Raw genomic sequence first — 15,406 nt, 5'->3', positions numbered from 1 at the left:
ATCATACACTCACGTTTTCTTCACCACCACGACCACCACCACCACCACAGTGTCCCTCACCAAACCTACAACACCAGCACGATCTCAGCTCCTTATGCCAGCGGTAGCATGAGAGCAACTAACACCAAGACGAGCCAAGAGAAGGAGGAGAGAGAGAGAGAGAGAGAGAGAGAGAGAGAGAGAGAGAGAGAGAGAGAGAGAGAGAGAGAGAGAGAGAGAGAGAGAGAGAGAGAGAGAGAGAGAGAGAGAGAGAGAGAGAGAGAGAGAGGGGGGGGGACGGGGGATTGGTGAGGGGAGGAGAGACGGGGAGATGCAGGGAGAAGAACAGAGAGGAGAGAGGAGTTGAGAAGATGAGGGAGGAAAAGGATGGAAGACTTTCGTTGTTGCTATGTTTCTTTCCTGCATTCTCGTTGTGGAAGTTGGATAATGAAGTGATGGTGGTGTTCTTCCTTTCACTTCTGCCCTCACACTCACCCATTCCCTTCACCTCCCAGTACAGGTTCAGGATTCAGCAGGTTTACCCATCGCAGCCACTCAACACCGTCACACTTGACACTGATCTTTGGATAATGCAACGCCTTTGGTTTCTAGTCTTCAACAGTTCTCTAATTATACTAATACTATTACCATTGCATTCATCCTGATTCTCATTACTTAATTCATGTTTGTCTCACTATATGTTCCTCTTGTTGCATTTTTAACAACAATACTTCATTCATTCGATCATTTTTCATCCATAATACCGACTCTGATAGTCCTGCTCAGGTGACAATAAGTAGACCAAATAAAAGTTTTGGTTTCTATGTTACCATTCTCATCTTTTTCACTGGTACACTCCGGAACTCCCTACCTGTGACTGTGTCTGTGCCTGCCTGACTATTTCTTCCTTCCTATGACTTGAATTCAAGACGCTCCTAGTTCAGATAAACCTTTTGCCGGTTTTCTTTAGAGACACTCAACTCAATATCTAGCACGAACTTGTTTTTTTTTCTTTTCTATTTTATTCATCTTTTTTTTTCATACAGATAAAAAAAAAAAAAATTACATACTCCAGATTTGTCCAAAGGTTTGACAAATCTTTAAACATCTTAGGCTCAATCTGTATATTATTTTTTTACACTGTGTGGAAACTATATATATATATATATATATATATATATATATATATATATATATATATATATATATATATATATATATATATATATATATATATATATATATATATATATATATATATAAATGATTTGATGAAACTACCACTTCCTCCTCCTCTTCTCTACCTATTCCACCTATCCCAGCAACCTCCTCACCTCCACCCCTTCATCTTCCTCCCCTATCCCTCCCGTCATTCACTTCACCTTTATTTCATCGCTATCTCAAACATGTCCCAATTACTTTTTTTTCCCTCTATCACTTTACCACTCTCACTTTTTCTCTCCACAACCTCACTCGTTCCTTTATCACAGCCATTTATCATGTTTCTCCTCTTTACCTTCTCGATTATCCGTATTGCAGCGTTCTTCCTCGTTTCTTCCGTCTCTCCTCTCCCTTCCCTTCGCTTCCGGTACTGTGAAGTGGCAATATCTCTTTTAAGTTAGAGGCAAAGCAATGGTGTAAGAGAGAGAGAGAGAGAGAGAGAGAGAGAGAGAGAGAGAGAGAGAGAGAGAGAGAGAGAGAGAGAGAGAGAGAGAGAGAGAGAGAGAGAGAGAGAGAGAGAGAGAGATTTATATTACCGCTTTACCTATCCTACGTTCGCTACCTCCTCCTCCTCCTCCTCCTCCTCCTCCTCCTCCTCCTCCTCCTCCTCCTCTTCTTTTTCCTCTTGCTCCTCCTACTCCTCCTCCCTTCCTTAATCTAGCTCGTCTTCTCCTCCTCCTCCTTCTTACGCTCTCTTTCTTTGCTTAATTTTCGTTTACATCCTCCTCCTCCTCCTCCTTCTTCTCTTTCACATTCTACTCCTCCTCCTCCTCCTCCTCTGCTGCTAATATTACAAAGTTGATCCCATCATTGCTCCAGCTCTGACCGCAAGCCACAAAATAGACAATAGAATAATTACCGATGTGTGTGTGTGTGTGTGTGTGTGTGTGTGTGTGTGTGTGTGTGTGTGTGTGTGTGTGTTAGATTGTCTATGCTTTAACGTAATTGTTTATGAGAGAGAGAGAGAGAGAGAGAGAGAGAGAGAGAGAGAGAGAGAGAGAGAGAGAGAGAGAGAGAGAGAGAGAGAGAGAGAGAGAGAGAGAGAGAGAGAGAGAGAGAGAGAGAAGTGTGTGTGTGTGTGTGTGTGTGTGTGTGTGTGTGTGTGTGTGTGTGTGTGTGTGTGTGTGTGTGTGTGTGTGTGTGTGTGTGCGCGCCAGTGTGCGTGTGATGAAAATACACAAAGTCACAGGCAACACTCACGGGAGCGAAGGAGTACATGTGCAGCTCAGCGTCCTTCGGCGGGAGGTGCGTGAGGCGAGCTGGGGCGAGATGCACTTCCTGACTGTTTGGCGACAACCCACCACCACCACCACCACCACCACCACCATCATCTCCTCCTTCGTCACCCAGCAGCAGCGCGCGTCCTTCCACACACTCCACGTAGTTCCTCCTCCATCCATCATCGTTGTTGTTCTCAATCACATGGTAAGGTTTCGACACCATGGGTTTCTGGGTAGCGGTGGTCTCTGCCTCAGCGATAGGGACGAACTTTCCGCCGCCCCCTCGCACCATCTCCACACAAGGCCGGTAGTTTTGTCTCCAGTTCCCCGTTTTCTGCACGAGCTGTACCGGGGAGGAGTCCGCCCTGCTCGGAGGTTTGGCCAGCAGGTACGGGGAGTCGGCGGAGACTCTCTTGAGGGAGGTGGTGGAGAGAGATAAGCGGCCGATGTGTGGAGGGGTGGTGAAGGGCGGCTGGGCGGCAGAGTGGCTGGCGTGGCGCACCCGTCCGTGGCTCCCCACGATGTCATTTCGCCCAGCGGCCCCATCTTGGAAAGAGACGATGGGTTATGAGTAGGGTTCCAGTCACTCAGTATATACAGCCGAGCGTAGAGGTTATGTGGATCCTGTGATTTTCAAAACTGTCTTGTTCTTACAATTGACAGCTTCTAAACTTCAAAATATCACTTAGTATTAGTTTCACACCATCTCAAAAGCAGATGGTACACGTAAATGATGTCAATAACAATGACATTACACCGTGAGAAAATTGAGTTCAGGTGACAAGTACTGACCCTGTGAAATTCTGACGGAGGAAATTCGTGACAGGAATTTACTTGAGGGTGGAATCGTATCAAGAAAGGCACACGAGGTAGAAGCGAGATAAGGACCATTTCACATAACACCCAGCTACTATATCAGCCACTTGCTTTCTTCTTATCCGTCAAAAAATATGGTAAATGATAACAAATAGATCATGTTCTTATTCATGACTAATTTTTCTAGTCAATTCATATAAAAGAATGATTTTAAGGAGGAATTCAAGCCACGTTTAGAGTGGAGCTCCATGCAAACAATTTCTACAGTACTCCAGAGACTAACTATAACCATGAAACTAAAACGACTAAATCATCTTACCAAAGGTGTAGGCAGAAGGTTCTGAGGCGTCTAGTGGTCGGTAACCTCCCCTAGTGGCGGCGGTGGTGGGCAGGGCGTGGATGGAGGCAGAGGCAGAGGCGTGGCCATTGGTGTGGTGGGGGCGGGTCAGGGTGGAGTAGGCGTCGTGGTACTGGTCGAGCGAGTCCTGCGTAGCAATACTTTGGTTAACAGAGAGAGAGAGAGAGAGAGAGAGAGAGAGAGAGAGAGAGAGAGAGAGAGAGAGAGAGAGAGAGAGAGAGAGAGAGAGGGGGAGGAGGGAGGAAGAAAGAACTTACCTAGTCTCGTATTCTCCACCGCTGTGTTCTTCCATCAGGATTGTTTTCCAAGGCTACACTAAGAATAAAAGGGGCTTTCATTGCGGCGTTTTCCATTAACTGCAGAATCCTGCTTAAACTGTCACCAGAATCCTGAAAGCACCCTTGAAAGCCTCAATAACTTCCACTACAGCCTGTTAAAACTATTTAAGATAAGACGCCGAAGCGTTTGAGAATACGGGCATTGGTGTTATGGGAGGACTGGCAGCAGAATGCCGCTCAGAGGATCGTGTGTCACGTGTCACGTGTCATGTGTGACGGTACATGTGACACTGGTGACGGAGCGGCATCTGCCCCGACCATCACAGCTTGTTTAGTCAACGGGAAACTCTTACACGTCTCAACATAAGGAAAATTTTACAATATGTACTTAGACACAATAAATTTTAATTCTTTCATTCCTGTCACAACACTGAAAAATGGCTTGCATGAACATAGAAAAGGAAATAAGTGTTAAATTGTGCTTTTAAGGCTGCACATGTATTCAACAGACTGCAATACAAAAATAATTGTTTAAAAATTCTATACTACATGATTATTGAAAAATTAGTCTAGCACTGAAAGGGTAAGGGCATTACTACATTATGGGACACTACAATGTACAAGGAAACATTATATACAGTTCTAGGGGCTGTCACACATTTATCAGTACCACGTGGTTCTTGATACACGTGGCTCTGTAAAGCGTGCCGCACATATCTACTATACATACACAAATGCATATGAATTTCTTAAAGTGTACGCATGAAGTACGTATGTACATAGATACACAAGCTTGTACGTAAACTGTCATAATTTCATGTATATACGCGACTATCACCCATGAAAACATATCTGCTTTTCAGCTTATTTCATTACTCATTTTCCTGTATCGTAGTATCACCAAACTCTTACCAAACCCGAGCTACTATCAAGCACCTCGTCCCGCCACGCGCCACATTCCCACATGCCACCTGCGAGCTCCGTGTTTCCGCTCCCTGCCCCGGCAAGGCCCCACGACGCTGCTTCTCTTATTGCTCCTTTCTTTACAGTGAGCAGCGTGAACGTAAACATTTATGTATGAGTAGAATGATCGCATATGGAAGGAACTCTTGTTACATACTTATACGTAAAATGAACGCAGCTACTTTTATATTTGCACGTAGAATGAACGGAACTATTTGTATATTTGCATGTAGAATCAACGTGTCACTCTTCTTATGTCTGTATATTACAATGAACGAAACTATATTCATATACCAATACGTAGAATGAAGGGAACAATAGTCATATAATTAACGTTACTATTTCTATATACTCGTATGAAGAGTGAATTCGCAAATGGACATGTGGTGTTTAAAGAGTATGAGAGAGAGAGAGAGAGAGAGAGAGAGAGAGAGAGAGAGAGAGAGAGAGAGAGAGAGAGAGAGAGAGAGAGAGAGAGAGAGAGAGAGAGAGAGAGAGAGAGAGAGAGAGAGAGAGAGAAACGATATTTGAAACTAGTATATTTATCAAAAATATACATGATAAAAAAATAAATAAAGTTAATAAATAAATAGAAAAAAATAAAGCTGTATCGGCCTTAATTAAAACCACAAAATGATATACCAAAGACTCCTTATTTGTATTTCCCCTGATAGAATAAATAAACAAATGTACTGAATAGGGAAAAGGAAGGAGAAATTGTACTGCTACTGTAGATACTGTACGAGAGAGAGAGAGAGAGAGAGAGAGAGAGAGAGAGAGAGAGAGAGAGAGAGAGAGAGAGAGAGAGAGAGAGAGAGAGAGAGAGAGAGAGAGAGAGAGAGAGAGAGAGAGAGAGAGAGAGAGAGAGAGAGAGAGAGAGAGAGACTACACACAGGACACATGCAGGCAAGGTACGGACACAAGACACACGGTATAGGTACACACAGGTAAGACAGGTAAGACACATGACAGACCCACCTGAAGGCTGTAGTGGCGCGCAATGCTCCTCGAGGGCTACGAACAAGACAACACACAGATCATGCACTGTCACAACAAGGCAGCAGACGTGCAAGCCGGTGGAATATTGCGGTAAAGATTTGCTTGCACGCGCACACACACACACACACACACACACACACACACACACAATGATGATAATGATGATGATAATAGTAATAATAATGATAATAATGATAATGATAATGATAATAATAATAATAATAATAATAATAATAATAATGAAGCCACACTAAACTAAGCCACGTCAATGTAAGCCAGGTAATGAATGGAGGTGAGAGTAGAGAAAAACAGGTGTGTCTTATATTCACACATACAGTGCAGGCCGCGTGCAGGTCTTATGGTTTCATGCACCTCTTTTTATTTTCATGCTCATAGCTCCTAATGTGTAACGGAAACTGTCAGCGATGGGAAGGCGAGTTGTTGTGTGGTGCAAGCTTGTGTACAGGGATTTCCATCTGTCTTGTGTGGAAAACCTTTCCTTCTGTGGATTGATAAGTGGAAAGTGTTGAACCATCTAACACTGGCCAGTATTCTGAAACGTTTCCATGACTCATCTAGCTACACTTGTTTCAAAAAGCTCCAGTAGAAGTTACCAGGTTTTATTTTATTCATGGGAGTTTTCACGATTCTGGCAATAGTTCAATAAGCATTTTGTAAGGTAGGTGGGAATAAATCTATGAGAGCCGGACTATTCCTCTTTGTCGCCTTACAAATGGTCTTGACGAGAGTAGAGCGCTTCAGAACACTGGCCGACGACGCGACAGGTGGATGGTACGTACACTTTGTCGCACTTTGTCAACTACAGGCACTAAATCACAAGCAATTATAGCGTGGCACCTTTCACTCCTTACACGACTGTACCAAGCAAACATAACTACACACCTCTAAACACAAGCAACGGCACGGTTAACTCATTACTCTCTTTTAAATAACTCGTAACAAATGTAGCAAGTTAACGATAGAAGCACCCACACTACAGAAAAGGGCATAAGAAAGTAAGAAAACAAAAGACCAGTTCATTAACACAAGGCACTCATCAGTCATCACTTCAAACTTCCAATCTTTCAACATTCGTAAACTCATCAAGTCTCCTCGTGAAAGTATCTGATGTATGTGCACTTGCGTTGTACTACTGGCTAAGTCTGTTCCACGCACAACCTTATTAGTCTTATTTTTTATGTGAAAGGGAAAAACTAGCCTAGGAACACAAAAAACGATTAAGCAAAACACCCACTTAAATGCCAGAACTCAAACAGGGTGAGGCAATGTCTTCCATACAGCCGTGTTAAATCAGATTTCGTGTTGTTCATCATCACTTGAAGGTCTTTTAATTAGTTTCCTGACATAAACGACATCACTTCTATCGCCTTTGTTGAACATTTCGCTCCATCTTCTGTAGTTTATGATAATTCGTAAACATTCTACCAAGTTTCTTGACTAAAAGAACGCTTGGTTTATTCTCTTCATTGAACATTCTATCTCCTTATTTTCAACTCATTCTCTTCGTTGAATATTCTGTTTCCTTATTTTCAACTTATTCTCTTCGTTGAACATTCTATCTCCTTATTTTCAACTCATCAATTAACACAATCTGCACCTTTATAGAGAATACAAATTACGATGCTTTCCCTAATACGCTAAAGGAAGAACTTTTCATCTTCCAAATTCTTTTATTCACAAACCTACGCGATCACTCCTTTTTGCATTCAGTGTCTCTTTACCTATCTATTTTCTTTTTTTAAACTGTAAACCACCAGCAGGAACATTTTATTAGTCAGAGGAGAAGACACAGGAATCGAAAGGTATGGCTCCAAACTTCACGATCATCACCCTCAATGAAAGGAGAGAAAAAAAAAGAAAAAAAGACTAAAGATGAACTCAAAGGAAAAAAAAAAAATATATATATATATATGAAAGAACCTAAGGTAGGAATAATACTCCATTTGTTTTATATACGACATAATGAGCTCTCTCTCTCTCTCTCTCTCTCTCTCTCTCTCTCTCTCTCTCTCTCTCGAAACACATACTGGACTTTTTTTTTTTTCTCTCCCTTCTACCAGCAGACCCTTAAAATCTTGTACATCACAAACCCTGAGTTCTTCCGTCAAGCAAATGTCCTCACGAGCATTCCAACTACAAAGTCTATCGTGCGAAAAAAAAAAGTTTCTAATGATTGAAACAAGTTACCTTGGAAGAAATCATTACCAGAGAAAATAATTACTTTATAAACCACCTCTTTTGCAAACTAATACTAACCGGTGGAAGAAGCAGGCAACACTCAAAATCTTTCAAAAATGCTTAGGGTGAAGGAATTAAACCACTACAAGAGAGGAGTTATATAAAAAAAACTGTCTCTTCCTCAAACTAAAACAAACCAACTGAAGACCCACGAAGAATGAAAAAAGCGAAAGAAAGAACTGCTAGCACATTTTCTCGCACAAGTCGGATGTGGCTTTAAAAAACGTAGCGAATTATCCCTTTAAGTAGAATAGGTGGGGGGAGGTTGCGAGGTTTCCTTGGCGGGGTGACTAAATGAGATGAAAGGGAGAAGGTTAGCTTAGGAAAGGGAGAAAGGAGATCGCGGTGAAAGAGTCATAGGAGAGTACAGATGTTTAAAGTGAGAAAAAAATAAGGAGTTTATGCATTGTCATTTGTCTGTTAAAGTATATATGTAATTAAAACGACTCCTCTATTCTTGAATGTAACGTTATATCAAGAGAAGCCCACGTAGAAAGAGGAAAATAAGTTAAAGCGAGGACGAAATAAGGACTTACTGTATTTATCGTGAAAAGTTAAATTATACATGCGATTAAAGTATTCTATTCGTGTATTGTTAAATGTTCTGCCCCATCAAGAAGCGGTCACGTAGTAAGAAAAAAAAGAGTGGATATGTTAAATTGAAGAGAAAAATGAATCTTTGTACTTTAGGGGGAAAGATGAAAGGTTAAGTTACGCATGTGATTAAGATGATTAAGCCACGTATTCCGAAATGCTGTCAAAGTCCTCATGGGTGCTTTTTTTCTTCTCTTATCAAGGGCGTATGACCATTATTAATCAGTACTACGGAAACATTCTTAACAATCCTTCCGATAAATCGCACTATAACTTGCTATTAGTAGTTCATATGAAGCACAGAAACGGCTGAGAATACTGACTTGACTATGAGAGCTAGGGAGAACCTGACCTACTACTGTTGCTGATACGGAGTGATGAAATTCATGGTAAGTGGATATTCATGCTTTCCGTTTCATCACTCACTCACTCTCTCACTCACTCACAAATCAACCACACAACAAATTAACTGGAGTAAACTGATGAACTTTAAGTATGAATGTAAATAATATAGATCAAATTTGCCAACGAAACGGGAAGCACGTGCACACACATTTGACAGCAATGAATGACGATGAAAGACGAAGAATTTCAAGTAATCAGATGTCTTGTCTACGTCAACTGGTCTCTCGCCGCCTCCTGTTTTCCTGTAGGTTTGTTTGTAACCATAACTCACTCACTCACTCTCTCACCTACCATACACAAACACAAACACTACATGACCTACTCGCTCACTCACAGAACGGACTAGTAGAGAAGACAGAAGGAAAAGAAGGGATAGAGGATACGTGGGGGAGGAGGAGGAGGAGGAGGAGGAGGAGGAGGAGGAGGAGGAGGAGGAGGAGGAGGACGTGATATAGGGAAAATGCAACTGACAGGGAGAGCAAATAGAACGAAGGGGAAGAAAACATAGAACACATTGATGATACAAAAATAAAAAGAGAAAAAGCAAACAAAAGCACAAAGGGAGGAGTCATTGAGAGGAACAAAAGCAGGAGCAAAAATACCACCACCACCACCACCACCACCACCACCACCACCACCTGCTCACCTTGGAGTTGATGACACTGAAGAAGGACTGTGCGGGTGTCTTGGCGAGGTGCTGGGGCGTCAGGAAGGGCGTCAACGTGTCCTCCTCCGCTGGTCGTCCGTCACTGCCCTCCCTGCTGGTGGCCACGCCTGTGATCTGCCTACAGAAACGACACAGAAAGCACTGTCAGCGTGAGAGGAACTAGAACTAACTCAGCTCCCCTTCCCTTACCACTAATTGTTCAATGGATAACTGAAGGGTTTTGCCAAGGGTTTCTCTCTCTCTCTCTCTCTCTCTCTCTCTGTGTGTGTGTGTGTGTGTGTGTGTGTGTGTGTGTGTGTGTGTGTGTGTGTGTGTGTGTGTGTGTGTGTGTGTGTGTGTGTCTAGAGTGCTTGCTTACGAGAGAGAGAGAGAGAGAGAGAGAGAGAGAGAGAGAGAGAGAGAGAGAGAGAGAGAGAGAGAGAGAGAGAGAGAGAGAGAGAGAGAGAGAGAGAGAGAGAGAGAGAGAGAGAGAGAGAGAGAGAGAGAGATTAAGTTATCTATAAGCTGCAAAATGTAGTTACTCAAGAGACCCTTGTACAAAATGCCTGCTCAAAGTTACAGATAATAATGGACTATTTGTCTAGCAGTGAATGGTTTAACATATACGTCACAACATTCACGCCTGAACGTAATTCACAGAGTTACAGAAGCGCTAAGTTATAGACTACCGCAGCGAGTTTCAGACAATTGAAGGGATGTGATAAACTGTCCACCAGGCTGTCACATCCCGTCACTGAATGTCACTAATACCGACAACGCGAGGCAGAGCGATCACAACGACATACGGTTATCTACTTATTCATTATTTTCTTATTCTTTCCCTTTTTTTATTGTGAAAACTTGTTCCTTTGACTCCAGGTCGATTCACAAGACCTGTCATACCTTAGTAATCCCTCACCCCCCCTTCTCTCTCTCTCTCTCTCTCTCTCTCTCTCTCTCTCTCTCTCTCTCTCTCGGGACAGCACACCACTATTCAACTGTGGTTATTTCTCTTTGATAAAACAAAATTAGCTGAACTGTCTATTATATGTGAAACGTGCGATCTGAAGCGAAGTCTGTGTATTTACAAAACGAAGCACATCTTTCATCCGTAATCCGTATATACATTAACCTGTGTATGTACATTAATAAATGAAGATCCTTGTACTAAGAACTAACCCTCTGTCTCTCTCTCTCTCTCTCTCTGTGTGTGTGTGTGTGTGTGTGTGTGTGTGTGTGTGTGTGTGTGTGTGTGTGTGTGTGTGTGTGTGTGTGTGTGTGTTATAGGTAACAGTCGGTCGATATCATCAGTATAATAATTCATGAGGGAATTATGATAATTTTTCGACTACTCTCATAACTTATATTAATATTGATCGCCACACACACACACACACACACACACACACACACACACACACACACACACACACGGACTGACCTACACCTAAAAATCAAGTCATAAAAGAAAATTCGAGCTTTATTCATTCATTTGTAAGATTTCACGTTCCGAGGTTGGTTTACGGCTCCGGACCAGATTGATCTAATTATCATGTTAAAGTACAGAGCAGGGCGCCAAATATCAACCTTCATTTAATTCTAAAGATACCCAAATGTTCCTTATGTGTGTGTGTGTGTGTGTGTGTGTGTGTGTGTGTGTGTGTGTGTGTGTGTGTGTGTGTGTGTGTGTGTGTAAACCAATCCACCATACACGCATACAGTACCTCCTATAATATACTTGAGAGAGAGAGAGAGAGAGAGAGAGAGAGAGAGAGAGAGAGAGAGAGAGAGAGAGAGAGAGAGAGAGAGAGAGAGAGAGAGAGAGAGAGAGAGAGAGAGAGAGAGAGAGACGACTGAAAGATGGACTGACAACAAAAGAGGAGGGTTTTAAGACATTTTTCTTCTTTCCTTACTTGTTTTTGTTTTGCTTATTTTTTTGTTAGGTATTATTACACCACCACCAGCAGCACCTTCACTATGAGTCATGCGATTCTTGTTGCAGGACACACGTGTGACGACCACTGCTGTTATGACAATGGTGTTTGGAAGAGCTAACTTATCATGGTTGTTATTGGTGTTGTTTGATCAGCGTTTTTCTTTATCTTATTATTATTATCATCATTATCATTGTTATCTTCATATATTTTACGTTATCAATATCTGCATCTCGTAACATCAGCAGTCCTACCACGACCGTAAACATAATAAACACTAAATAAATAAATAAGTTAACAGAATTGCAGGGCAGCAATGCATTGGAGACGTTATTCAGTAAATGAATCAAAGAAAGAAACGAATGTATGAATGGATGAATAAGCAAACACATTCTGCAATGCCATGCACATGAACAAGAACACGAGGCGAGGATGCACTTTGATGTGTACTTCACTAATTTGTTGATGTGCACGAGTCACGGCAAGGTGAAGCTCATTAGTTAGACAGGGCGGGTCCAGCAGCAGCAGCAGCAGCAGCAGCATGACTCAAGGCGACCATGCGACGCGTCCCATTCCCCACTCACTCCCCACTTCCCAGACGGGCGCGCGGCCGCGGCCACTTCAGACACGTCGGCGCCACCACAACACGCCGACTCACACCACCTGTTTTTGTTAGCAATAGCAGCGCCAGCATAATACCGGGTCCGGGAGCATCTCGGATTCATGAATTACTTAACACTACGGTTATTGTTCTCATACTCGCCAGCGTGAATGTAAGGGAAACAACAAGGGAGTTACTCAGGTAGAACGTTCAGTTACGTGGTTCTTTCAGTTACTGTTAGTTCTTGCTGGTGATAGAATGCCACGCATTACGTTACAAATGCTTCCATTAACATCATATGTATATGCCATAGTATTATGTCTCACAGTGTGTGTGTGTGTGTGTGTGTGTGTGTGTGTGTGTGTGTGTGTATCATGCTTTAGCATTTTACGAAGCTCCGTCCAATGTTGGTGGCTATACCGTATGTAGAGCAATATAGCGATACACCATGACAATGAGTGACAAATGCACCTTAACTAATACCAAAGTAACCATAATTCTATGCTACCATCAAAGTCACAAGAAGCATCGTTCATCTGCATATAATACAGCAATATGTCATCATCCCTTTGGCTCTCAGTTCATGAGATGAGCCTCCTGGCCGCGGTCCACACCCCACCACGCGGGCGGCGGCGGCGCTGGAGGGAGGGAGGAAGGGCAGTCAGGCCAGCTTCGCGCATCACCTGATGATATTGACGCAGTGGCAAAGGAGAACGCGGAGGGAGCGAGCGGGTCCCGATGAAATATAGGCGCTTGTAACTCAACATTGTTATATCTCAGTGAGGACATAATTATATATATATATATATATATATATATATATATATATATATATATATATATATATATATATATATATATATATATATACCTAACAATTTCTGGCTAGTAAAGAAACTCGCATAACACTTTGATGCTATTCTAGGTGTTAAATGTACTGAAAACGATCCTTATTCTCTCAAACCTGCCAGACCTAAACACTGATACAATATTGGTTGTATGAAATCTGTAGATTAGTAAACAAATCGATATAGATTGAAAGACAGACTGACTGAATGAATAGTTAACCAGAGAATTAACAATCGTTTTAACAAGGTGGTGTTTTGCATGGAACAATGGTGAACATTACACACTGCAAGTAAGTTTTATGGGGGTTTTCTTCCATGATATCAGACGCATCACACCTGGCCACACACATGGCTTAGACTAGACAACCTTATTTCACATGCAACAGATTACGTCTCCTGCTGACCTACATAGGGAGGGATCGATAGTAGTTCAGGCTCGACCTATACACCTCAGCTCTCGGTGTCTACCAATGGGTACCAGTGCATGCTTGACACCTTGTCACATTGCATTACACGTTGAAAAACACGCCAACCTCCTCGTCAACCATCACTACTTCTAATATGATCACGAAAGCCGCGAGACTGAAATGCTCATGATTAACAGCCGTAAGTTTGACCTTAGGATAATGATAATCACATAGTTGACAAGCGGGGATGATGATAATCAAATCCAAACTTTCCTAAATAGATGAAACGTGAGCGAGTTATCACGGCACGTATGTTTGTGGAGCGGTGTTTTACCAGACTCCACTCCCCTATCATTATATCCTAAGGGAAGTCGGACTGTGCATACAAGGTTAAGCAGCTAACACGTAATGACAAAAACTACATTACGACGCGGTCAACAGCCTCTCCACTAAAACGAACCTTACTTGTTGGACTTACATCGCACTGACGTTATGACGAGATGATGATTACCAACCAGCGTCTGCCGGGACAGCCACACCTTTCCCTGTGTGTATGTGTGTGTGTGTGTACTATTTCCCCGTGTGCCTTCCTTTGCAGCACGCCCTCGATCGGTTCGTTGACACAACACCAAAAGCAGCACGTCAGACCGGCCACTGGAGTCAGCTGCTTCACACCACGCTGGTTGGCTGCCACACGTTGCCACCCGACACATCTCGCTCCACAACTTCACCGCGATAATATCCCTCCATCACTCTATGTCATGACTACAGAAATGCGTATTTAGAACACATCAGTGATAGTACACGTGTCCCATTCCTAGCTATACTGCTGTGTCAATACAATATAGTTGACCTAACTATTTCCAGACTTCGCCTCCTGACATCTGAGGAAATGACGTCATGTCGTACGAGTCTGGAAACGTTGCTAGTTTGCCACAAAATACTCATTGATATTGGATGCAGAAAAGAGTAAGACAAGTTCATGTGAGGATGCTTGACTGAACTGAATGATGAAAACAGACAAGCTATGCCTCGTATATCCGGCCCAGAGTATAACCTACCTGTCAACACGACCACACGCAACTTTACACCTCCATGCAACATTTCAACCAACTTTAGGAAGGTATAATAGTAAGTACTCAGATAGTGCATAGTACCGGTACCTTCGTCGCCCTTTAGCAACGGTCTAATTTGATCAAGGGGTGATTTGTCTATAAGACTGACTTACTGGCTCAATACTTGGAAACAAATTGTTCTTTGATCAAGACTAATTGCAAAGGCCACAAAACCAACATGTTCTTCCTACTGATGATGCATAACTAAACTATGTAAGTCATGAAAAGTCTAAATAACTTCCATTAAAGCAGCTAGTCATCGAGATAAGTCTGTCAAGAACAAACTTTAATGTATATCCTGCTTCGTTAACATGTGCAAACGAGCGATAACCATTTTCTTGGTGTTGCCCGAGTACTAGTGTATTATAGACAGCCCAGCCCAGCCCAGCCTAACCAAGCCCGGCGCCTTCCTCGATCACCTACTATCGGTATTACCGCAGATTCTGAAACACTTTGGCCTCAGCAAGACCGACTTTAACGGCGCCATTGATGGAAAAAGCGCATTGTCAAGAGCGTTTCTCATATTGATAAAGTAAAAATAATGTGAATCTGTCTCTTGAACCAAAAAATAAACTCTTGGAAACTTCTACTATTAGACCAGTGGTCCTCAACTAGAGGCAAATTTACCCTTGGTGTTAAAAAAAATAATAGAGGAATTGATAATAATAAAAATGAATAAATAAATAAATAAAATAACAGAACATGACAGGGGTAAATAAATGATAATGAAATAATAACTCATTTGAACTTAATTTTACAGAGA

The 15,406-nt window shown here is 42.2% G+C and overlaps 1 protein-coding gene across 2 annotated transcripts in view; it reads right to left on the bottom strand.

The window, feature by feature from the left end:
• LOC123515920 overlaps nucleotides 1-14,180 on the bottom strand; it is a 37,425-nt gene extending 23,245 nt beyond the window's left edge. Inside the window, exons 1-5 of one of the 2 annotated variants that reach the window (XM_045274819.1) lie at nucleotides 14,007-14,180; nucleotides 9,739-9,877; nucleotides 3,556-3,721; nucleotides 2,401-2,966; nucleotides 1,496-1,570 (exon numbers count right to left, since the gene is read on the bottom strand). In XM_045274819.1, coding sequence (XP_045130754.1) covers nucleotides 1,496-1,570; nucleotides 2,401-2,966; nucleotides 3,556-3,721; nucleotides 9,739-9,877; nucleotides 14,007-14,008 — 948 coding nt within the window. In that variant the 5' untranslated portion in view covers nucleotides 14,009-14,180. The remainder of the gene's footprint in view (nucleotides 1-1,495; nucleotides 1,571-2,400; nucleotides 2,967-3,555; nucleotides 3,722-9,738; nucleotides 9,878-14,006) is intronic. The other variant, XM_045274820.1, reaches the window with a different exon arrangement.
• Between the last annotated feature and the right edge of the window lie 1,226 nt (nucleotides 14,181-15,406).

This window comes from Portunus trituberculatus, chromosome 40 (genome assembly GCF_017591435.1).
Source record: "Portunus trituberculatus isolate SZX2019 chromosome 40, ASM1759143v1, whole genome shotgun sequence".
Classification (NCBI taxonomy): domain Eukaryota; kingdom Metazoa; phylum Arthropoda; class Malacostraca; order Decapoda; family Portunidae; genus Portunus; species Portunus trituberculatus.
Note: the sequence above shows the minus strand (reverse complement) of the source record. Positions and strands in the feature narration are given on the sequence as shown.